The 25,349-nt window shown below is 43.4% G+C and overlaps 1 protein-coding gene across 11 annotated transcripts in view; it reads right to left on the reverse strand.

Moving 5' to 3' along the window:
* Positions 1-25,349, reverse strand: part of NAV1 (neuron navigator 1) — a 1,017,084-nt gene that overhangs the window by 30,701 nt on the left and 961,034 nt on the right. For all 11 annotated transcript variants that reach the window (XM_086923143.1, XM_086923142.1, XM_086923140.1 and 8 more), the window contains 5 exons: positions 24,544-24,639; positions 23,986-24,151; positions 16,938-17,173; positions 16,240-16,394; positions 12,843-12,914 (listed from right to left, as the gene is read on the reverse strand). In XM_086923143.1, the coding sequence (XP_086779269.1) occupies positions 12,843-12,914; positions 16,240-16,394; positions 16,938-17,173; positions 23,986-24,151; positions 24,544-24,639 (725 nt within the window). The remainder of the gene's footprint in view (positions 1-12,842; positions 12,915-16,239; positions 16,395-16,937; positions 17,174-23,985; positions 24,152-24,543; positions 24,640-25,349) is intronic.

Consider the following 25,349-nt stretch of genomic DNA (forward strand, 5'->3'; position numbering starts at 1 on the left):
ATACCATGAAATCTTGTAATACTCTTATTCAAAAGCTTCACATATATTTTAAACACTGAACCATGACCCTATCACTTAATCATTTTAATTGGGCTGACTAACACCCTTTAGGGCAATCACAATTCAGATATAAACATGTGTCACATCAGTTTTATTATGTGCAAAGACTTCAGTAAATACAACCACCCCTTACAATGTGTCTCATTAAGATGAGCTCTGTTTAATTTGCCCTAACTGTCCCTACCACAAGTTAGTTGTCTGTGCATGGGTTTACTACAACTGCCCATAAATACCGCATATGGGAATTACAGCTTCAAAAAAAGCCTTTGAGAGGCCTAGACCAAGTGTTGCCTAAGGGGAGTGATTTCATGCATTGCTCATTGGGCTTAAGTAGATAGAACTGACAGGCAGAGTTAAATCTGGATTGGTATAACAAGATTTCTCCATCTTTTTGGAGGTGTTTGGAACTCTAGATTTGATGCCACAGGGCCTTCACTAAACAGAACGTGCATAATTTTTTCCATTATATGGCGTTGGATGTTCGAAAGTTTATTAGGACTGGCTAACTTATCACTACCAATAATAAACTAATTTACCTTTCCGAAAAGGCACGTTTATATACAAATGCTGAAAAAACAATCTACGGTGGAGTCATTGTTCTGGTGTGTTGTAGGTTCTAGAAAGAGATTACAAATCACCTTAAAACTGAAACCTATTAGTAAAAAGAACTTGCAATGTCTGACCTCAACAGTAGATGGCAGGAGTGTGCAAAGCATGTTACTTACAGCAGCTCATGCTGCAAACACTAGTTTACCTTGTGAAACACCTTGTTTGAGCCACTGTGAACCGGTCTGCAACTAAAAACAAGCACTAGCAACGCCATTAGGGCTCAGCAATGCAAGATCTATTAGCTTTGTGAATGCTTGTTGTTTTTTGGGGGGTGCGGGGGGGGGGCTGGAAGTGGCACAGAAGCACAAGTTGCTGTGCAACATGGTTTAAAGTCGATAACAGAAAGTGGACAAGGCCAGCGTTGACCACCTCTTACCATCTCTTTAAAACCATATTGCACAGCAGCCCGCACTGCTGTGCAATATGTTTTTATTAAAAGCACTACATGAGGGAGGTGCGGGTTGTAGCAATCAGCAACAGGCGGGGGAAAGCAACGTGAGGGCTGTGCAGGACAGTGGGTAGCAACACTAAGAATACGTGGGTGGGAAAGGGAAAAAGCACCATGCAAAATGGGGAAGCGGATGGGGAGAAGAAACAGTACCTCAATCACAGGGCGAGCAGCGGACGGACACTAATTAAGTAGTCTGCGCTTGGTCCATGTTACACAAAAAGGGAAGGAAAGGGACGCTTGGCACATGTTGCCCAATTAGGAGGCAGCAAGCTAAAGTGACAATGAAGATGAAAAATGGTAAGAAATGGGCAGCCTCCATTGTAAACAATACCCTTCGCAAGTGAGAGCGCATGTGTTGTCACAGGCACGATCTAAAAAAAGGACTTCCATGCACAGACAAATTGCGGTCTGCCAGGGCACTGGTTAACCGCGAAAAAATTAGCAACTAGATCGGCAGATTTTTCAGTTTGGTTTTTAATGTCTGCATTTCATTTTTGAACTGCATAAACACTTCTGCTCCCCATTCCAAGCTAGGGTGTAAGCCAAGCCAGGCCTGTCCTATTTAGAGTAAGGCAGGCTTTCTTAATGCATGAGCGCCAAGAAGCCTAGGTTCCATCAAACAGACGTGTTGACTACTGGTAGGTGCTGCTCTGTCTAGGAGGAACTTTCCTTGATGAGTCGGAGTTCTGAGAAAATCCTGTGACTAGAAGGAACTGCTCAGAAGGATGGTGTAACATGTCTTGGTGTAGTGTATCTAAAGATGCAACTGGTGTAGTGTATCTAAAGATGCAACTGGTGTAGTGTATCTAAAGATGCACCTTGAACAGTGTGTTTTTACTTTTCCTTTAAGATGTGCATTTTGAGCAGCATAGACTCTCCATGTCAAGTCAGCATCCAAACCAAGTCTGCCAAATGCTCATCTAGCCACTAGAGGTATTTGTACTTGGTGGGAGAATCCAGCACATCATCTGGGACCAGGTTGCCAGCATCCTTGTTTTAACCCCTCTCACTCACCCTCATACAGCTGCCTAGCATGTTTCAACTCTGTTCATCTCCGCCTCCCTGGTGTTACATCTTATTACAGACACTTCTAGCTTTAGACTGGGCAACTAGTGAGTGTTATGCCAAGTAGGAGGATTGAGATTGGCATTGAAATTGTCACATCTACGCGTAAATGTTGCCCTTTCTGCCACATACCTCACTCACACACACACACTCCTCTCCAGGAGCTCACCCTCTCTATGCTGCATCACTCTCTCTTTTTACTATGACATCTGCATGTTTAATAGCTCAGTTATCTCTTAACATCAGATAATCACTGAAGTACCACACACCTGCTGGGTCCAAAAAAGAAACTTCCGCAATCCTAAACCCTTCAATCTGGATAGGATATATTCTGAACTGGCGGGGAAAAGGGCACCCACGGTGAAGTACCAATATCCTATCAAAACAACCTCGCCTGTAAAGTTAAAAAAGCCATATCCCCTCATGTTCCATCCTTCAAATCCTTGAAAGTGGCATAGAACACATCCACCAACATAACCTTATGCCTACACATCATTTAACATTATCTAAGATTCTATATAAACTTTATTCCTTCTCTAACCGATGTTAAAAAAACTGTTCATAATGACATTTATTTTTAGAGACTTCAGCTTCAGCTGACATAAACTATAGTGTGCACACATTATTGCCCACTAGTAGCTTTTATTCCGATATGATTTTAAACAAGCCTCTCCTTTCCTCACTCAAATCAAAGACAAAATATTACATCTAATATCAGATTAAAGCGATGTTGGTTTGACCATTTCATTATCCACCTGGATATTGCTGCGCAGCTGGCCCCTCTGCTCACACACTCCACAAAACACTGTTCCAAAAAGATTCTGCAGATATGTCACCAGCTAAGTAATGAAATAGCTCAAGCGCTGAAAGGCATCATCTACTACAAAACAGTTCTATACTGGGACATGAATGCATCTCAATTATAGGAAAGCTGCACAGCAAGCATTACCACCAACAGTTGGTTTTCTGATGACTTAGTCTTCAAGAGAAAAGAGGCCATACAGAAAGGAGACCATGAACTTTCAACTAAACTCCCAGATTACATCGAGCCATATAGGCAGTTTTAAAGAGCTGGAAGGATGATATTATCTGTTCTAAAGTCAAAAATCTTCAACCCAAAATCAACAACTCACTGATGTTTGCCTAATAAACAGTACCATTTTGTTAAACCTAACATTAAAAAAGGCACCAGAACAGCTCAAACGCCCACTCCTGTTGCAAATGCAAATACCACCTTGTTTATTAACTAAGTACACGTCTCAGGAATTCTACTCGCACATCAGACACTGCTCCCCAGGAAGTCCCTCTACTTTCAAATACAAACATTTGTTGAGATAGGTTCACTAAACTAACAGTGGGAAACGATTCAATATCAAGAAAGCTCTTAAGATAAAGTAGTCTCAACATCATGGCAGCCGTGATTAAAAAGAACGTTCAACTCTTGCATGAATATTGATGCCAACTTATGAAGGCGTCACTAGAAGAGGCTATCCTCTTGGATTCTCTTAAAACTGGACAAACTAATCCACAAAAAGCAGAATGACACTGAAAACTACCAAATAACCAGTAACCAATTTGCCATGTTTGTCAAAGGCTTTGTGTGAGACAGTGGCTCTATATATACTGGACTAGAATGAAGTACAGTGTGTATAGAGTCCACAAACCCCAGAGGTAGAACAGAGGCTAAAGTCAGAACTGACCTTACTCTCCAAAGTGGCAGCTTGGTCGAGCAGTAAGGCAGTACCAGAGGACAGTGTAAAGCATTTGTTGTACACACTCAATCAGCAAAAGTTTTCACACACTCAAGGACTGAGCTCCAGGTCAATTGTTTTTATACCCACAGATCTAGTGGTTTTATTTTTAGAACCAACAGTTATAAAAATATACTTTTCTTGTTAGGAGTACTCTCATGTAATTACTTTGCAAAGGAGCAATAAAGTTTGTGCACACAGTGAATACAGTATCGGTGGTAAGCAACACAATCCTAAAACACACTATAGCATTGAGCTCAATGGATTTTCTACATTTAAGTACAGTTGATTACTATGCAGATTACTTTGGTAGGTCCAGGACTAGATCATAGATTCAGTCCTGGGGTCTAAACTGAAACCAGATTAGCAAAAACGTTTTAGTTACTGTAGTGAACTTTCATGAATATAAAGCTGTTCTAAAAGTTCACACTTAGAAACTTTTCAATGAAAATCTGACAATGTTATTCAATGGGAGAAAATTCAGAATGCAGGTAAAGTACGATCGTGTTACTTTTGTAATCCAGCACTAGTCTCCTAGAGCCAGCACTGGGGTCTTAACTTAGAACAGGTTGGTAATTGCATTTCAGTATTTCGTAGGATTTTTAAAGAATATCTCAAGTTTTCAAAAGTAGACACTTAGAAGAAATTTCATAGAAAAGCAGACAATGGGTTCCTATGGAGAAAATACAGATTACTAGTAAACCCGGTTGGGATTACTTTTGCGGTTCAGTACTGGGCTGAAAGGTACAGTACTGGCTTCTCCCCTGATCACAGGTGAGTACTTCGGAATTCAGACTTTGGCTGATTTTATATGAATATTTTCAGTTTTCAAAACTTCACACTTGAAAAATGTTCGAGTCAAAATTGGTCAATGTTATCCAATGGCAGGTAAGTGAGTTACCGGTTTCCATGTGAGTACTTGGTTGGTGAAGTTAAGGCTCTGGGCATAGACTCAGGGGTCCCCCAGGGTCAGGTAACTACAGTTAGTACACCCTCAGCGGCACAGGGGCAGCCGGGTGCAGAGGTAGGGAGGTAGGTAGGCCCACTGATATCCAATGAGGGGAAGGGGGCCTTCGGTTGGTGGCTGCTGGCTAGCAGGCCACGCGGCTGTGAGAGCTGGGCTCCTGGTCACTTGCTCAGGGCAAGGGGGGGGGGGAAGTAGGATATGACAAAGGTGGCACAGCCAGCGGCACTCGGGCAGCTGTGTGCAGGGTGATCTTGAGCCATCGGGCGCTCAGTGTTATCCAATGGGAAAGGTCAAAAGGAGAAACAAAGGCTGCAGGCTCAGGGACGGAGACTCTTCAGGGGTGACCAGCACTTCGAGAGGTAAGTTGAGATCTTGGAGCACAGGTAGGTACCCCAAAGGAGGGCTGTAGGGCGCCGGATGCAGGGGTGTTTTGGGTGTCGGAAAAGCTTACCCTCGGCTGGTCGCGGTTGGGGTGGCCCCTGGTTCTGACTCTACAGGCGTTGGCTGGTTCGTCGAGGAGGGTCTTTGGGCACTGGACTTCGGGTCCCAGTCGCCAGGGGAACGTCCTCGTGGTCTTGGTTCAGTTGGGCCCGGCCCGGGCTCAGCGGGTGCAGAGTGGGCTGGTCCGGAGCTTCCTGGTTGGCACCAGGTGGATTGTTGCAGCAGAGCCTCTGCTGATGGGAGTCCCAGTCTTCAAGAGGGTCAAGGCAGGCAGGTCCTCCGGGTGTCCCAAGGTTGCTGTCCGCAAGAGTCGCTGGGATTAAGTAGGAGCAGGTTCCCGGATCGACAGACCGGTGGGGCTGGGGCCAAGTCGGCTGTAGTCGTCATGTTATTAGCAGCTGCATGGCGGGCCTTCTTCTTGATCTTCTTGATCTTCTTTCTTCTTTTCGTATCGGGATCTGAGGGAGGAAGGAAGGCTCAGGGAGCCCCTAAATACTGAATTTAGGGGTGTTACAGGTAGGGCAAGGACAGGGACCAATGGGTCCCTGTCCGGGGGTGAGTACACCCCCTAGTCTGCTCCTCTCCTGTGGGAGGGGGGCAGGAGCCTAACTGGGATTGGGCAGGGCTCCCCATCTACAAGATGGCCAGAGCCCCGGGTCGTGCCTCACCTCGTCTCCCCCACCTGAGGGGTGGGGTTGGCACAGGCTGGCACACACCCCTTCCTGACGTAGTTTTTCCCGCCAGAGTGGGGGTTAGAACTGGTCGGGGCCAGTTGCTGGATACAGCAAATGGTCTGGAGAAGATCACAGAGGCGGCATGTCTTCGAGGTTTCCCCCTGCCCATCCTGGGGGGAGAGACCTAGCACCTCACCCAGGACGTGCATTGTTGTAGGCCCAGGAGAGCGGGGACTCTCCACCGAGGGGTCCAGCAACATGTCTGATGTGTGGCAGCCTCAGCAGCCACTCAGCCCAGACGTGGATTGTAGATTAGGATTTCAGAGGGCATCTCTAAGATGCCCTCCGGTACATTTTACATTAAATCCCACAGTGGCATCAGTTCGGGTTTAATGTGCTGAGAAGTTTGGTACCAAACTTGTCAGTCTTCAGTGTAGCCAATATGGTCCTGTGGAGTTCGTAATGACAACCTGCCAGCACCATATACTCTTAATGGCATCACTGCACACAGTGCCCAGGAATGGCCCTGGGTACTGTAGGGGCACAGGGTTCATGCACCTGTGCCCACAACTCTGGCATAGGGCACCCAGCTAGAGGGGTGACTGAAGTATGCTAGGGCAGTGGGTTCTGTGGGCATGGCACGCAGAGATGTGTGCCATGTAGACTCTTGGTTTAATTCTGTACTTAGGCACTCAGCCTGCATAGGAAGGGTGTGTGTGCCAGGGTACAGGGCCCCTGAGGGTGACACAATAAGTGCTGCAGCCCTCAGGGGTCTTCTCTGGTCACCATGCCCTGGGTACCTAGGGTACCATTTACTAGGGGCAGACAGGTGGCCAGAGATGCCAATTGGGTTTTTAGTTTCAGCACAGTTTTAGGGAAGGACCACAGGCCCTGGGTACCTGGTTGGCAGGAACCCAGGGCACACTCAGTCAAAGCACATCAGCAGTTCAGAAAAAAATGGGGGCATACCAAGGCAAGAAAGATGGCACTTTCTCACACTTTGACAAATACATTTTAGTAGCATCAGAACAGGGAGGCTTTCAGAAAAGCTTTAGAGCCAAAACCGCTGTCACAGACTATGTTGAATACTAATGATGTCTGCCTCTGTATCTTTTTTCCATCTATAAAAGGTAGTTCATATCAATTTTTATCATAGACACATCACATTCCCTAAGTCCCACAGTGTTTCAAGAGAGTTTCTCAGGTTGTTTTACTCCAACCTATCCACTCACAAAAAGCAGGATAGGCTGGTCAATGGCTCTGCTGATTTTATCCCTGCCATCTGCATAATTCCTTGTTCTTTAGTGTTCGCTTCTTGTGCCTATGTTGTTCAATCTGTAACTGGAGCCAATGAGAATCTTTATGGTGGAGGCTGGGGTTACTATTGCTATATGCACACATGACACAGAGGTTTAACCAAAATTATCTGCATTGCAATACATTTGTACTCTAAATAGAATGCCCTGGTAATCTGCACAAATTACCATTCTCATAATTCCTCACAGTCAATCCCAAAAAATGAACTCATTCACAGAAGGTAGAAAAACAATTAATTTAACAAAGATTAATCCTCTGAATTCACATATGCAGCTTCTCTTCTATACCGGCTAATAAAGTCAAATCTGGTCACTTCTAGTTTGAGCTTTACCTCACAATTTTCTTTAAAATGAACACACATTAACGTCTCCTCGAACTACTATTTACTCCTTGGAAAAGATTAAACTTGTTCCACCATCAAAGGACTTGCTACTGTACTGCAGGCCTTGGTCTTATCCTGGGCTGACAATGTCTAAGACAACCTATTGTGTATTCATCTTTAACTACAACTATAGCTCTTTTCTGCATTCAGCTGCAAGGCTGATTTTTGGAATCCAAACGTGACCATAATGTTCCTCTCCTAAAAGAGCTCCATAGGCCACACCTTCAATTCAGAATAACATTCAAACTGGCTTGAAATACCTTTAAAGTTCTAGGTCACTAACACCCAGATATCTTTGCTCATCACTCCAACCCTATGGTGGCAATTATGATCTACGTTTCTGCTACTCTTTATGTGTTTGATTTATTTATCAATCTAGTTCTTTACTTCATCTCTTTGATGTCCTCTTAGTTATTTTAGTCTTCACTTTACTATTTATTGCATCGAACTGTAGTTTAATTTCCGATTACTCTGGACTAATGCACTAATGTTTCTTTATTGAACACAATATTTTAATCGCTTATTGTGATAGTTATTGTTGGTTCTTTGTAAAAAAAAAAAAAAGATTACTTGATTCTTGATATTGTTGGTCTCTAAATCACACTAACACTTTGCTTGCAATGTTGAACTTTATAAAAATGCTAAACTGCTCCCAATCTTTGTTCAAGATTGCCATCACATTACCCAACCCATTTGACTACTTTGAGGAGCATACTGAGTGAACAAGTTGGATCGCTGTAAAATCAATGTAATTTTTATATGCAAGATAGCATGGGTCAAAATGTTCATTTGATTAAAGCTGCACATTCGATTTGAACTTGAACCCCGAGTAATTTTGAACGATTATGTGCCCAATTCTGATTCTTTGATTTTTTTTTTTAAACACTGTTCTTCTGAGGCATGACTTGTTTCAGTAAATTTGTGTCTTTTTAACTAAAATTAAAAGTGAAAATTTAGACCTTTAAGTGCTTTATAGCTTAACTGCATTCTTGAGTGGCTAGTTGGTGCTCATACACCACATGAAATTTCCCTGAAAAAAGCGTAGCTGCTTGAGCCAAGCTACTAATCGTAATCCATTTTTTTTAAACAAATGCAAGATTAACTCATCAGTCTGATAAAGACTCAGTAATGGGTCAGATCAAAATCTCGGCATCTCCTTCATTGCCTTACTCTGTAGTTCCCTGCATACAGCTTTTGTCTGTCAGCAGTGTAAGAGATGGGCAGAGCCTGGCTATAGGACTATGGTCTGGGAACGCAACATTTTATAAATGGCCTCAAACTGATGTTCGAAAGGTAGGTTGCAGAAGTTCATTTCAGTACTCAATAGCATTCTGCAATGGAACGAATTTGACATTGAAGGCTTAATTGGGGGGCCTTCTTGATTTGTATAGATACAGAGGAGCGTCTTTACTTCAACTGGAGGCTTTCATAACTCTACAATACTAAAAAGCCTTGAAGGAACTGCCATACTATAAGAGGGGTTGTGGATACAGACCGTCTATTAGTCAAAGCATCCCACTTGCGTCTGTTGAGGGTAGGACGAAACATACATTCAGCAACAGCAAAATCAACTTTCCATTCCAGCACGGCTTTTGAAAAGAGTTGCTACTATGATAATGTTATACGCAAGACAGATATAACTATCGGCATGCAGCTTGGGTCTATCAATTACCAAATCCGAGGATTATTTATTTATTGTAATGAACAGTTTGATAATTAGCATTCAATTATTATGTTATTAATTAGATGCGAAATACTGTGCAACTGCTTGTTTGAAAACATCTCATAATACACAGTTGGATTTAATTAATGCTCTGAGAACTTAATAAATATTTTTAATGCTGTTAAAAAAATGGCTTCTAATCCTATTATTTACATATCTACCAAATAAATGCATATTTAAAATTATCTGCAAATGTAAAAGGATGAGTAATTAACTTTATACTAGTCAGTTTTATACATTCAACATAATACGTTTGATCCAGATAGTCTAACCTAGGATCCTATTTGTTGTAATATATCAAAGATGAACATGCATGTAGTGCTGGCTCCAACCACAGTTCATAATAGTGCACATGGAACAGTGATACATCTGGAACATATGCACTCTCTATTTCAAGAACATGTATATCTTCTTGTAGAATAAAAACAGGCATTTTGAATCTGTATTCTATTTAAATTTCAGTGTTCTTGTAGTGAAATCACACAGATGTGCCTTACACCACATGGATGCAATAGAAGTAGTGCAGAATAAGAATTTTATTTATTTTATTTATTTAGAAAGTTTTATATAGCGCGGACAAGATCCTTGCGGATATCAGAGCGCTTTACAAGAGAAGTACCTGGGGGAGCATAGACAGACAGGTGGAACAATAGGTCACATAGTATGAGACAGCATTCGATGTCCAGTGCCCTCCTCCGCCGTGTAGCGGGGGACCTCTTCCAGCCCTCCGAAGTCGTCGAGCTGTCGGGACTAGGCTCCTGGAATTTCAGCTGTCCCTGTGATGTGCAATTAATAACAGTACTGAAAGGTTGAGTGAGAGAGTTCGGGCGGGGAGGTGTAGTGGAACAATAGGTCGCAAAGTATGAGACAGCATTCGATGTCCAGTGCCCTCCTCCGCCGTGTAGCGGGGGACCTCTTCCAGCCCTCCGAAGTCGTCGAGCTGTCGGGACTAGGCTCCTGGAATTTCAGCTGCCCCTGTTTATTACGAATGTTCAGAGTAAAGCTAGTAGGGATTTGCTCATTGTAGATCTCAGGCAGTTGGCATATGATACATACTCTAAGAGTCACAAAGAGGGCAGGCACGTGAGATAACGAACTTTACCCGAAGGTGTCAGAGCGCTTTACATAGGATCCAGTGGAAAACATAAGGACTGACGGTTACATGCGTAAAATGATTGCAAATTTTTGCATTACAAAAGAACCAGTTAAAAGCATACGGACCAGGGATTACAAGTGTAACAAAAAGGAATACAAATGGATATACTCTAGGCCTATACTAGTAATATCTCTATCAACATAGGGAGGGGGTACACCTGGATATACTCTAACAATCACATGGGAGACTAGTCGCTAGAGTTATCTCTATATACATAGGGAAGGGATATTACTGGATATACTCTAAGAGTCACATAGGAATGGTGGAGAGCACAACGTTCTACAGCATATACTAGTGATTAGAGCTATCTCTATATACATAGGGAAGGGAAGGACTGGATATACTCTAAGAGTCACAGAGAAGGCAAGCACGTGAGATAAACGAGAGATGGAAGCAGAAAGTGGTGAAAAAGACAGTGAGGAGTGTGTCAGAGGCAACAGGAGAGACAATCGGAAAGTCGAAAGGACAGTGAGAGATCACTAAAATGATGGAAGAGAACGTTAGAAGAAGAGGCAAGTCATACGGAGAAAATGGCGGGGAGCAAGAAGGTCCAAGTCCGACAGTTCCGGAAGAGGGCTGGCATAGCCAGCAGGTCCAGGGGGAGAAAAGCAGTCCGTAGCAAAGTCGCAGCCTCATCGTTCACGAGGAGCTGGGGCAGAGGAGAACAATCCGGAGACCAGAGGAGGGTCACGGGAGAGAGACTACACTGATTCAATAATTAGATCTGGACTTTAAAAAAACCAATGCCTGCAGAAAATAGGAGCTAATGCAGGGAACTGGAAAAAATATACTGTAATCATCTTTACATGTGTTTCAGGTGGGCAGTGAAGAGCTTACAGTACATCTTGGGATATTTTGGTGTAGAGCAATTAAACTGGAGCACCATATGTCATGGTCTAGATTAATTTCATATTATGTGCTCTCATTATAGACAACGCAGAACCCCTGTTCTTTTATTGAAACCCTCAAGGAGACTTTGCAGCAGTCTGAACATTATTCTTTCATGCCAACTAGTTAGGGTGTCAATTTAATTTATTATTCATCATTATTCCCAACTGTCTGCAACTAATTATTCTATAATCTCATTATGTGTCACATTCACAGGAAAATAGCACAGGCTTCCGTAGCACTTGCCTGTACTATTAGAGGATGGTTTCATGTGCGTTTCACAGAGTTCCTATAAAAGTGGGATAGGGAAGAGTTAAAGAGTGCATGTATGTATTGGTTAACACTCACACTTCAGCTTTTCAGGTACTATCTGCCGCTATACCACGTTTGCAGATTTGGTGGAAGATTCAGACAAATGGCCATCTTTGGGTATAATCGGACACTGTGGAGTGGTAGACTAAGATGCGGCACAAGCGTAGATTGATTTTGATCTTTGGTTATAAAATTTGTGGAACACATGAGGGATTTTTCTACTTGAATGGATTAAATACTTATGAACCATTAAAGAGGGAGTTTAAACTCTCAACTTAAAGTTTTAATGTACACATTTAAAATGAGAATTGCATGCACACTGGTGATTGTTGGATCGGTCGCAATTGCATTCACCTAGCAGGTGGGACATAAAAGTTTACAGTAATTAAGAAATATTGACCACAGTCAGAAAGATATAAGGCCGATGCAAAACATATGGATCGAAAATTTGAGGCTGAAAATGTCTTGATTGCCCAAAAAATTATAATAGTCCATTTGAGGTTCATTAATAGACATCTCGGTTCTCTGAAATGCTACTCAATGCCATTGGTTTGCAAATTAAAATGTAGAGATGTGTTTGATTTTCTATCCTTGTAGAATTCATCTAAAATTGTTCAATATTGCAAAGAAATTTGAGTGCTTTAGTTTGTGTGCATATCTGGACGAATCTTAATATTTTCACCAGAGTTTATAGATGATCAATAAACTAGGGTCATTTTGATGACATCTCTAGATTGGTCTCACCGAGCCATTATTAACAGTGAAGCAGTAGTAAGTCACTAGCCCACAAAGGATTCACCAATGTTATACAATAAAATCTGCCTTTGCAACACTAAACATATTTGGCACAGATATGCCCAGAAAAAGGAAAAAAAGATTTGATTAGAGAAGATTCTGAGTGTCTACAGAATGTTGCAATAGAGCAGGGCTGAGTAACGCACAGCCCACCCATAGGGTCTCCAGGAAAGGGATGCATAATAAGGCAGATTATTTCATTTGAACTGAACGTCTGAGTAAGATCATCTCAATTCCACAAAGCAATGTACCTGAAGCTGAGATGAAGACTATGATTAGGCGTCATTTTGACAGGTTGATTGGTGGTTCCGATGATGTAAGGGCTGAAATAAAACACAAAAACGTTTGTTTTAATGCATTTCTGAATGAGTATGGAAAATTGTGCATGGAAGGCATCAACTAACTGCATTTATTCCTACCAGCAGATTAAGAGGAGAACAATTTATCAACAATGTTCTATTTAATTATACAGAAAAAGAGTATAACCTAGACGCCTTGGATTTTAATCTCATGCTCTCATGGACCGAAACCTCAAACCTGTAAATTCAGTCTGATAACCTTCAGGAAAAGACTGGCATCTAGATAATTGAAGGAGCCAAAGTTACCAAAAGGCCAGTGCCTCTGATTAGAGTAGGAAGGGGATTGAGAACTCATCTCTTATCAAACATCTTTCCAGCAGCACATGCCAACTGAAACGCTCCAGATTTTCTTTTACTATACTGTCACAAAGCTGGTTCACAAGCAATTGGAAAGTAAATGTTATTTGCATCTGTAAGCATATGTCTGTACTGTGCGGTGCTGAAGATTCACATGCTTTGCATACTCCTGACATCTAATTTCAGACATTACACGCTGCTTTTCTTCAAACAAGCTTCATGTCAGGGATACTATGAGACTCCTACCTCAGTCCACAATGTGCATGGGAAATTACACCACCTTCAGATTCTTTTCTGCACACAACAGTGAAAGGATGTATGAAACTGGAATTTTGTTGCAGATGTCCGCCCACTTTATGCCCCATTTTTTAATAGTAGATGATAGTTTTCAACACTGACAATGCACGGAGGCCTACTAACCAGACCTCAGTGCCAACGCTCGTTCCCCTAAACAGGTACAAGTCTAATTGTAACCCAATTGGCAGAAACTTTGTCACCCCTATAAACCCCTAGAAAATGGCACTCCTGGTACCTAAGGCAGGGGTACTAAAGAGGGTCCTTAACCTCTCCCATGCTCATGACAACCTCAGCTCGTCATGACCGTTGGAACGCTAACACGCGGGGCTAATTCCCCTGCTGGGCTGAGCGTTCCATTAAAATGGGCGTGCTTGTGACGAGCTCAGCTCGTCATGAGCACATGAGAACCATGGCTGTACCCTAACTCTGAAGGGATCCAGTACCCTTGAGATGCAGTAGTGAATAAATGTTTCCACTTTGCTGTGCAGCATGTACATGTGCTTTTCTCAAGACTGCCATACACTCCTCTGAGAAGTGTACCTATAAGAACTCAAAGACCTTAGATGCTAAATCGCAAAATGGATCTGTTTGGGTATGGGTGCCTTAGTGTTGAATAAGAAGGTCTGTCCTGATCAAAAGTTTCTTGTGGGGACCAATGGATATTTCTAAACGCATTGAGTACCAAGGCTGTCTGGCCAGGTTTGTTTCACTAGAATCTATTAAATGTGTGGGAGGTGGAAAATTGTAGGCACATATCTCAGACCAGTTCATCCATGGTGCATTGGCCATACCATGTGTGTGTGAATACCTGCAGGCAGAAGTTGAGCATTTTGGGTATTCCTGAGTGACAAAAAGTTTGACAAGCTGTACAACTTTCTTGATCTCAGAATCTTTTTTTACTTTTCTCCAACATCTCATCATAGGCTTTAAAAAGATGTTCTCCAGCACATGCAAAAGTATTATTGGACCACCGGTTTAAATCTTGATCCTCGAAGCCAAGTGGGTGTATGAAGGAGGACACTAGTGTTAATGTCAAGGAAGGGAGGCAATGTTTGATGCTTCTATGGCATAACATGTATTTGCATTGGAGATGATTTTCCCCTAGAAACTTCCTCCTCACCCCAGATGTAGCAGTAGGAGTGCCTCTTTCTCCTCCCAATGTAACACCTGTTGTGTTAAGATAAAAAAAGGCATCTAAATCTGAAATAAGCCACTGTGTAGTAGCACCTTCTGCTACTTGTCTACAGCAACCTCTATGCATTTGCTTTCCTTGTCTGCGGCGTTACCTGTGATATATGGGCTGAAGCACCATTTCTGGCAGTGTGGACTATCAGAGAGACTTAGGGTATCTAGCCGGTAATATAACGTGGGTCATTAGGTGAAGCTTCATATTTCAACAAATCGTGTGACAACTTTGGCCCTGACTGGGTCCTTAAAGTTATCAGGGCTGAACTTCAGCATACCTAAAACAATAGTCTTCAAACTTTTTTTATCCTGGTCAACCAGGCCTTACTAAAGTGTAAAAGTATCCACAGTTCATTATTAGCAATGGTGGGATAGGGAAGGTTTAAGGAATATTTGGAGTCCTTTCTCTTGTGACATTTACTCCCAGCCAGTATTTAAATGACAAAAGGTGTTAGTGATGGGCCATTAGAGAGGCTTACTGATCGTATTGGTTTCCACTTGATACAAAGCACTTTTCTTAGCATGATGCTTTTCTTGCTCACAGCCTGGCGCGCCCCCTGGGATCAATTAAGACCCCCCCTAGGGGCACCCGCCCCCAGTTTGAAGACCTCTGCCCTAAAGCATTTGTAGGAACAGTTCCATCTAGGAAAGGGTCTACAACGATAAGTCATCCATACTTTCTTCGACGTGCATGGTGACTTTATGGTTTCAAACCAATTTCTGTATGATGGCATGGTATTCCATACTATCATCCAGCAGGGAGGGTTTAATAGGGTATGGCTTCAGGTCTTGGTATTCAGGAAAAAAGGTGGGGTTTGGCATAGTCATCTCATAGGTCATCTCTATCCCGTTCACTAGTGGGCTAATCATATGGATCCCCTTCCCCATTCAGGCTACCAGGGTTACTGTAGCAGGGACTAAAGTTGCAGAGAGCACTCCCATTGGTTTAGGAGCTAAGCATGTCTAAACCTGATGGCAGAAAAAAACTAAATTTAAATGCGGAGTAGGTGGACAAAGACAGAAGTCACACAATGAGACTTTAAGCTTCTTCGAAGAAAAACAACTTGCAATGTTCGAGACTAACACTAGATGGCAGGAGTATGCAAAGCATGTACATTTACAGCCACACATGATACAAACATTTATTTACTACTGGCATTAGACACTGGTGGTCTGAGAACAGCAGAGCACCAACAGTTGCAATGACAAAAGGGAAAATTAACTCCCAATGCGAAGGGAAAATACATTTGAAGGAGCAGAACATTCTAAACACCACTGGATATATCTCTTGGATACCTCGCCCTTGCAATATGATGCACAACGTAAAACAAAGTAGACACATGTTCTCCTCAAGGAGCCAACCAACATTAGGAAAAATTGATATCTGACTGAATACAGGGATAAGCCCTGGGTTCACACAGTTCTACAGCGGACATTAGTTGGACAGTCAACACTCTGAACAAACCATGCTTTGTCTCCTGGGTTATGGAGGCACATTAGTCATCCTTACCATTTATGGTACTTGCAGGTTAGGGCACCATTCACCAATTCACTAATGGATCCTGGTTCACTGATGTCATCTAGAAGAATAACCAATGGCACATCTCCGATTCCAGTATCTCGGTCAATCTGGTTAGCTAGGTTGGAGAGATACAGCTGTAGGTCCTGGAGGAATAAAATAGGAACGCTTACAAAGGGATACACTAAGCTCTAAAAACGAAGAATGTATTTAAAATTTGTGGGCACGCTCTGCTAAAAAGTGTGGCATATAGTCTCGCAGTCCAGAATTTGTACCTCAGACATATCTTTAGAAGAGAAGAAACACCACAGGAAAGTGAGCCCACCCCTGCATTTGAAGCATTTGTACTTGGAACAAACTCTGTAGACCCTGCCATTCAGAAGTCTCATATCTACAAGTAAACTCTGACTGCAAGTGGTCTTTACTGAGGTCTGCTAAATGGAACCAAGAAGGCCCTCTGTTTGCCATGTGCACTAAAAATTGCTTGTGCTTACTCTTATGGCTAAGAATTTATCAGCCACAACTATTTATCTTTGCTTTGTGTCTAGCCCCTAAGCAGAATCGAGTAAACTCTTACATCTATTAAAATATATTGCCAAAACTCTAAATGAATCACAGAATAGAAATAAAAGTAATTTTTTGTCTCCATGCCCCCTTCCCAGTCTGGTGACACTACAAACATCGGTTACCTTGCACGACTGCTGATGCATGTTGAAGGTCACCAGGATGCCCTCAGAGACCTCACGCCCCGACCTTTCCACCAGGTACTCGGAAAGACGGTTTGTCAGGTAAGTTTTGCCCGTTCCACTGGGTCCCGAGAGGATCAGACGTCGGTGCTTGAGAAGGAGGCTGATGTAATGCTGCATCATGGGCTTGGGGATCAGGGTTTCAAAGACCAGGCTATCAACACACTTCTCCTTCAAGCCTATAGCAAGTGGAAGCAACAATTGGTCATTTATTCAGCATTTAATCAGCTAAATGGAAGTCCATGCCTTTGAATCCCCCTGGACCTATTGCACTAATATGGATCCAAAGTGACACAGTGGCCATGACAATACCTCATTACACACGAAAAAACAAATGGAGTAAACACCTACGACTTTAGGCACATATCAAGAGAAAAAACAGATACTTGGAATTTTATAAAAAACAAGCCAGCCTCTCCACCCAAACTGCTGTGAAAGATGGGATATGCAACATCAGATGTTTCAGAATAACACTAACTCAGATTCTGAGGAGTAAGTTACTCTACAGTGACACCAAAATGTTCACGCGATGCAAAGCAGTGATATGGCAGAAAAACTCATCTTCTCTGCACTGTCTGGCATTAGATCCCTTTATGTTTTCTTTCTTCTCCCCTTGCCCTCTCAAATGTAAAGTTCCTATTTTTGCGGGGTAGACAGAAAAAGTAGCGGCTGCTACTGATTGCCTGTGGTTAAGCGGAGGGTGGCGGGGAGGGTAGGGAAGGAGTTCAATAAAAAAAAAAAAAAAAAAAAAAAAAAAAACTTACCTGGGTGCCGCTGGCTCTCCTCCGTAGTCTTCTGGCAGAAACCGGTAGCACACAGCTTCCCAGAATCGCCTGTCCAATCACAACGCTGAGTGCCGTGGTTCAGCAATCAGACAGGGGTTGGAGGCCGGGCATATTCCCCACCAGGCTGTGTAATGAGCCTGGCGGGGATGATGCAAAGTGTGCAGGATTGTTGGGCCGGCCAAGCAGTCATGCACACTTCGGGATTGTGCTGAACACTCCTTCCCCTGCACTGCACAGCCCAGCCTCAAATGCCTGCCCCTCACCAAAACAGGAAGGAAAATGAAAATGATAATAAAATTAGTTATCAATTTCGTTACCCTTTTTACACTGCCCACAGAGCAGTGGGGCGACGCTCCTCCGTATTAGCGGAGGAGCTACCGCTGGACAGAAATGTGTTTGAAGAGGCAAACCCCAAGGTCCTGATGAGAAATTTTATAGTATGAAAATAATTTTATTTGATATAGTGGAAACTAAAATACCGAAGCAGATTAAAAAGGAGAGCTTGAACAAGATAATATAGTGTCTTAGCCACTATGAACTATAGGATCTATCAGTCTTTTCTGCTGATGTGCAAGATGGGTATCTTTGGCAAGCTCCAGAGAATGAAAGGGAAACTAAACCACTGCCTAGGCCTGGGGAGAGGCACAAGAATATGTCCTGTCTGTTCTTGAAGACAAGGGGGATCACAGGAATGGTGCCACTACGTTCACACATAGGTCTGGGTGACATGGGAGACAGAACTCCAAGATTGCCGCTCACGGATGCAAAATCTTGAGAGATTCCTCTCTTTAGAACTCTAAAACCGGCCCTGGGATGCAGATTCGCCACCTTCACGCATTACAGATTTGAGGATGAACACAAGAATACTATAAATTACAAAGATGTACTGCTAAGAAAGCCAGTGCAGCTGCTTTTCACTGCAGTCAAAAACGTACTGTACTTTCCAAAGAAGTAACAAAACAGTGATTTAAGAATTGGGGAGAGAAAAAAAAGACATTAGGGTGAAAAAATGAATAGAAAGATGAAATGTGTAATAGAAATGTAATGTGAATTGGAATCAGCATCGTTCGAATGTGTGCTTTCTATTTTTATATGGATTTGGTGTTCGAGGAGTTGGCCTAATGGCTAGGGCGGTCGACCTCTAATGTGGGGAACTGGGTTCGAGTCTCGACAATGACGCTGAACATCCTGTGATTCTGGGCAAATCACTTAATCTCCCGGTGCCTAACAAACAAAAAAAAAAAAAATGAATGTGCCCTCATGTAATGCAACTGGTGCTATGTAAAGCGCTCCGATACCCGATTCAGGTCATGTTCGCGCTATATAAAACTCTTGAAGCTCGTATACAGAATGGAAGGTTTTTTTTCTGCTTTTATCAACTTATCACAGAGTCATCATTTTAAATGGTCAATTCTGAGGGGTGAGAGTTAGCCCCACATGTACAATGTCAGTATAAGGTAAAGCTATTTTTATAGTAAAAATGCCATTCCTGTTAAATTTAATCAGAAGCAAATTCTTGTTGTTGCGAGTAGTCCTCATTGTTATGCGCAATTTACAGACTTCTTTTGTAAACTGAAATATTGTCTGTTGAATTGAATATATATTTCGAAATGCAGTTTTACGAGAGTCATTGAAGTCCCATTTATTATATATTTTTTACATTACATTAAATTTAATTGAAAGATATATTGTCAGCATTTCCAAGTGGTACTATTTCTTGTGTTTGCAATTATTTATTTTAGACTTAGGATATTCTGGGTTCAGTAAAAAGTACCAGTTTTTACATCTTTGCTGGCACTGGCTTTTCTACAGTCACATGTAAAGCATCAGCCATTTGTTGTATACGTTGATCTTTTCACCAAAAATCCAATCTTGTGGCAGAGCATTTCCACAGAGCTTTGCACATTGACTGCATGGTAATGACTTGAGCGGCCAGACCCATTAATAAATGAATGTAACAGAATTCAGAAGGTGCGTGGATTTCTCCTGCTGACTTTGTCACACCACAATTAAAGGGATTTGTATACATATAGGCAGGCACGGTGCGTCCATTGGGGCGTGGGGGTGTAGCCCCCCTCCCGTAGATCCCTCGGCGTCTTTGAACTTAAGTAACCTGAATCAGTTTACTTAAGTTAAAAGACGCTGAGGGAGAACTGACAATCATGTCAGTCAGCATGACGTCGGACCGCCCACCCCTTCAGAGTCTGAAGGGGGTGGGCGGTCTGGTGTCATGTTGACGGACATGATTGTCAGACCAGTGGGGGGCAACAGGCAGCAGCACAACACAAGTGCTCATGTGTGGGGACGGGGTCGAATTTTTTGCCTGTGCCCAGTCATGCGCACTTGTGTTTTGACTTGTTTGCACATGCCCATTAGGAGCCCTTCGGTCTCCTAATGGGCGTGAGCCATTGGCTGAGAGGGGATGTAGGCACCAACAGACCCGGGGCGGCACGAACCTGCTCAGGACCTCAGTTACTATTTTTAAAATGTAATTTAATAAACCCCCCCACGAGCCACGACTGCCTGTATGCCACCAAGGGCTGGAGGCTGGAGGCTGGACCGGGTCTACGGCACCCGTTTCTGTGAGGAGGCGTGCATGCGGGCCAGGGACCACTGCTACGACTAGACCCAGGCCTGCCCAGGTAGGTGGACGCTGCTTTGTCACATTCACAGGGTGCGCAGGGGACTCATAACTTCAAAAACACAGGCGGGTTGGTCAGGCATTAGATGAGTGCGTTGTTGCAGATCACACAAAGTGTCAGAGTTCAGTCTATAGCTCCTCTCTCTGAACTCATGCATGCGCACCATATATATATATCACATTCCTTTACACAGGTGGCATGCCTTTTGCAGTCTGGTTTGTGATGCCGGACCTCAATTTCTCATCTTACTTCTCCCCCTAAAGGCATCTACAGAACAGCTTTGCGCGTGCCCCATGGTCGGCTGGCCGTTTCACCACTCTGGCGCTTCCGAAGTAGGTTTCTGCTTTCAGAGCCCGGTGAGGTGCCATGCGCAGCCATGCCACCTTGGTTCGATTCTGGTGGTGGCCTCCTGTATCCCGGGGCTGGTTTCAAAATGAGCCCAGGGCTGATTTAGATTTCCAGAGAGTCTGTCTGGTTGTTTTCTTCGGACCATATGACACTGGGGTTTCGGTCTTGACCTGCCGTTCTTATAAGCGATTAATTTTCAAGTACGGTGCTTAGAACATTGAACAAAAAAAAAAAACACAGAGTCAAACCGGAACCAAGTAGTGACTGTGACAGAGCGCTGCAGCAGGTGTACGGCCAGCAGAGCAAATGCCAGGGGAACCGAACCTTCAGAGCCGCTATTATAGGGGGTGGAGTTTTCTTTGGGGTGATACTAACGGCTCATACAGTCTTACAAACTAGCCTGCACGCCTGCGAGCTGCCTGCCTAGACACTCTGCACAGCAGCACTGGGAATCAGAAGATGCAGGCGCACGCTTTCATCACACACCATGAAGGCAGCAACCAGAGGGAGTTTTACTTTTAAACTGTGTGGGAGAATTGCATGATGAGGGTGAGACGGGGGTGTTTGGGGGGCTGAGCATGATGAGTGAGACCTGGGGGCTGTCCGTCACCAGAGTCTCGTGGTCGTGGATAAAATGTAAAACTGAATGAAAGTTGGTAGCAGCCAGTCTCCGACACTGACCTTGACGCAGCGTTGCAACAACTGTACTCATGCCCGTTCCATCTCACTGACTCAAACCAATTTAATGCCCGCCGGCATGTGCACATATGCAGAAGGCTTGCTCCTTGCTCAAAGTCTTAATCTTCAATCGATTCATGCCAGGCCAGCTGTAAGGCTGGTGTTTCACTTTCACTTTGGTAGCTTAGATTGCATGAACATCTGTTAAAATTAAGGTTGAGTGGACCAAGAGACGTCATTGTGTCATGTTCATGTGCCAATATTGTTGTTACCTGAATTGACTTGCTCTAACGTGTTCTCAGATTTCATCATTAAATTGAGGCATAGCAAAGCATTTGGGTCGAGCGAGAAAGCCGTGATTTGAACCCAGGCTCTCTGGGTACACACTATGACATTAAGCCTATAATGGATGCATTTCTTCAGTGAGCCTCATTTTCCACGGTGGACGATGCTCCGTTTTCAGTAATGTATTTAATCATTGGAGTGTATTTTTGCAAGTGCTTGTTTGGGCTCTGTGTGTCCTCTCCAGACAGCATGGTCCGTTCACCTCACATAGAAGTGAGCTCTGAATGTTAATTGCTGGGGGCAATTTTAATAGTACCACTTCAGTTAGTCAGTCTGTAATAAAACTGGTGCTCAACTCATGTAAGTAAAGCGCCCTGATACCTTCGGGTCGAGTTTGTGCTATTAATTAAAACTGCAAAAAAACAACTCAAGAGCGGTATGGTAGGGTCAGCTCAGGCATGTGTGAGACTAGCAGGAGGGTGGAGGGACTTCACAAAAGAGCATGCGGGGAGGAGGGAGGTTTACAAACAGCATGGGCCTCCTAGGCACGGGGTTGGTAACTAAAGTGCAGCAACAGGAAGGCACTGAAGTAAGGCCCTATAGTGTTACTGTTTTTAAAGCTTGCCGGGCGCATCGAGGGCATCGGTATACACCTGCGGTCAAAAAACGGTGGTTTCAAAAAGAAGCATTACATTTTGGTTTTATGTAGCACACATCGTTTCTGGGCGCTATATATAAGAGAAGTTGCTATTTCTGTAGGTTCGTGTGTGTCCTGATACATTTGTGACAGGAGGACCCCCTTCCGTCCTAGGTTGAAGTATTGCTCATTTTTTATACATTAATTTATTTACGTCACTGACACCTCAATGCATGTGTGGAAGAGGAAGACATGAAATTGTATGTAGCTTCTTGCTTCTCAAATTTGCTTGAAAATGCACGATTTGCCCACTCCTTTTTTTTTTTATTCGGGGTAGATCCACCCACCCCTCCTTTAATTGTTTGTGCTTGTGATCATACGCGGAAACTTTACTCCTCACCACTTTCAAATCTCACCAGCCACCACTGCATATAGGTGACTGGCGATGTCGGCCCCACCTCGGTGCTATCTGCAGATTATGCAGGAGGCAAAGTTACCTTTCATGATTAATGTGTGCTGTATAAGATGTATACACATCTCGTGGGCACCAACCACAAACCTACAGCTGAAATCCAAGAACGATAGGAGTGTGGGAGGGGAGCTGTTGGCGAAGCCACATGAAATCCAAGTGAGAAAAAGATGGGGCTTTTTGTGGTTCTCGTAGACCTATGGGTTGTTTCCTAGGCCGGAGCTTAGCTTCTGGGGTTGGTGGGAGGGGGTTGGGTGTTACAGCCCCCTCCTAATAAATGTTTTTTTTCTGATAAGTAGTTGGCTGCAGGTGCTTTCAGTCGGGTATTGAGATGGCAGTCGGATTTTAGCAGGAATTTTTACATCTACACAAACACACACACTCTCAAAATATTGTGTTTTCTCTGTTAGTACCCTTACCAATCTGCATTCCTATTCCTTTCCACTGCCCCTTCGGCCCCTCTCATGCACCCGGTTTGTCGTGTAATCTATTTAAACAATTAATGCCAGCCTCATTGTCGGAAAATCTGATGTCACCGCAACACCGCCTGCCAAACTTACTGATCAAGCTACCAAGCTCCTTGGAGAAGGTGGAGATCAGAGCACTTTTGACGGATTGGTGGTGATTGATACTGGTCAGAATCGTGCTGGGGGAAAGGCTCAATACGTTGTACTTATTTATCGGATGGGCTTTGCAAAAAAAGATTCACACTTAAAAAGAGAGCCTATGTTTATAGGAAATCCCATTTAGCTTAGTAACAAATTTTCATTACCATTGTTCTGCTTCCCTGGAGAAATGAGTCCACTTGGAGGGATCACATATACCCTTATAGATTTTTAAAGGCATGTATATTTGATGCAACAGAGGCATCTAGTGGTCAATGTTATGAACTACAGGTAGAATGGCAGTTTGCAAATTTCTTAGGATTAGGATATCATATTTTGCAACCAATCCGCCCTAAAGGTGAAACGCGGTCTTTGAGGTGCTTTTTAAAAGCTCTAATCTCCTCCCTAAAGCTAAAATATGACAACTGGGAGTATCTGATGTGATGCACAATGCTTGGTTATCTAAGAAGCGACTAAACGTACCAGAACCCGTTTGTACTGCATGCCGCTCCTCTCAGGAAGAGTGGCTAAGTAAGACTTACCTTTGAGGACAAGTGCGATGGTGCTTGCTCCCCTCAGGGTCCTGCAGGGTAGCATCTCTGGTGTCTCCCCATCCAGCACCCTCTTGACGTGGCTGATGCTGTATGAATAAAGTGACTCGCTGGTCAGACCCAGTGTGGAGGCCGGGTCCATCTTTGCTACATATTCCTGAGGAGAGAGAAAATGATTGAAGTTATCTGCAAATACTTGCACTTTTCATCTTGTAGTCAGAAAAAAGTCCATCTTTCTAAGGAACTTTTATATGAAAAGTCACTAGGTGTCACTGTTAGCGTGCATTCTGAAAGGCGAGAGCCACAAGAAATCAGAGAAATATGGAAGCGGTGAGAGAAGCCACACAAGTAGAACTGGGGTAGCAAGGGAGAAGAAAAGACAAGGGGAGTCACAGAAGATGGAGGTGAGAATATAAGAAAGATGTAGACCTGTAGAAAAGGGGGACTGCCAGAACAGATATGAGGGCAACAAAAAGAGCTATGCGGAACAAAACTAAGACCACAGAACGGGAGCGAGTTCATTAAAAGTTAAAATAATTGTGTACCTACCTGGAAGACTTGGCAGATTGCGTCATCCAGCATCTTCCACTCTGCTTTCAAACTGACTTTCACGCAACCCAGAAAGAACTCCTGCTGCTTCAGATCCTGTAAAAGAGAAGAGTACACACTGTGAGGAAGACGGAGTCCGGCTTTCCCTCGCGCAACATCAATCACCTAGAAAACAGACCTCTCTTCAGCAGCTCTGCGACCGACCTGCACCACTGCATTCCAACAACTTTAGCTTAAAGTATAAACGAGTTTCCGGGAATAACCCATTCATACTTTACACCACGAGCTTTATAACATGACACCAACTAGCCCATGGGTTCCCAACCCGGGGTGCCCGCACCCTCAGGGAATTACAGGGGATGCGACAAAGAGGGAAAGAATGTACTGTATGCATCATAGGAATCCAGCAAGACTTTGTAGGTGTGAACATTAATAAAAAATGTCCTAGGGGTGCAGGCTTAGACAAGCTCGGGAACCACTGGACTAGACGCAGAGAGGATTGCCACACTACACCTCTACAACTGTGGTACTGAACAAGACACACCGCTTTAAACTTAGCTTTAAGTCGGATTTAATTACTACAAAACAATCTTCGGTACACGCTCTTGCACCAGTACCATACCTCCACACCAGCCACCTAAAAATATCTTTTAAACCAGCTAAGATAAAAAGTAAGACTTATTTGAATAAAAAAAAATTTAAAAACACAAGGAAGCACGCATTTATGCTTTCCTTGCCTTTTCTCCATGCTATTCTGTCAGGTTTGCAACCACAGATCGGTGATGTTACAGTCAGTATTTACAGCG

Source organism: Lissotriton vulgaris, chromosome 5, assembly GCF_964263255.1.
Source record: "Lissotriton vulgaris chromosome 5, aLisVul1.2, whole genome shotgun sequence".
NCBI lineage: Eukaryota > Metazoa > Chordata > Amphibia > Caudata > Salamandridae > Lissotriton > Lissotriton vulgaris.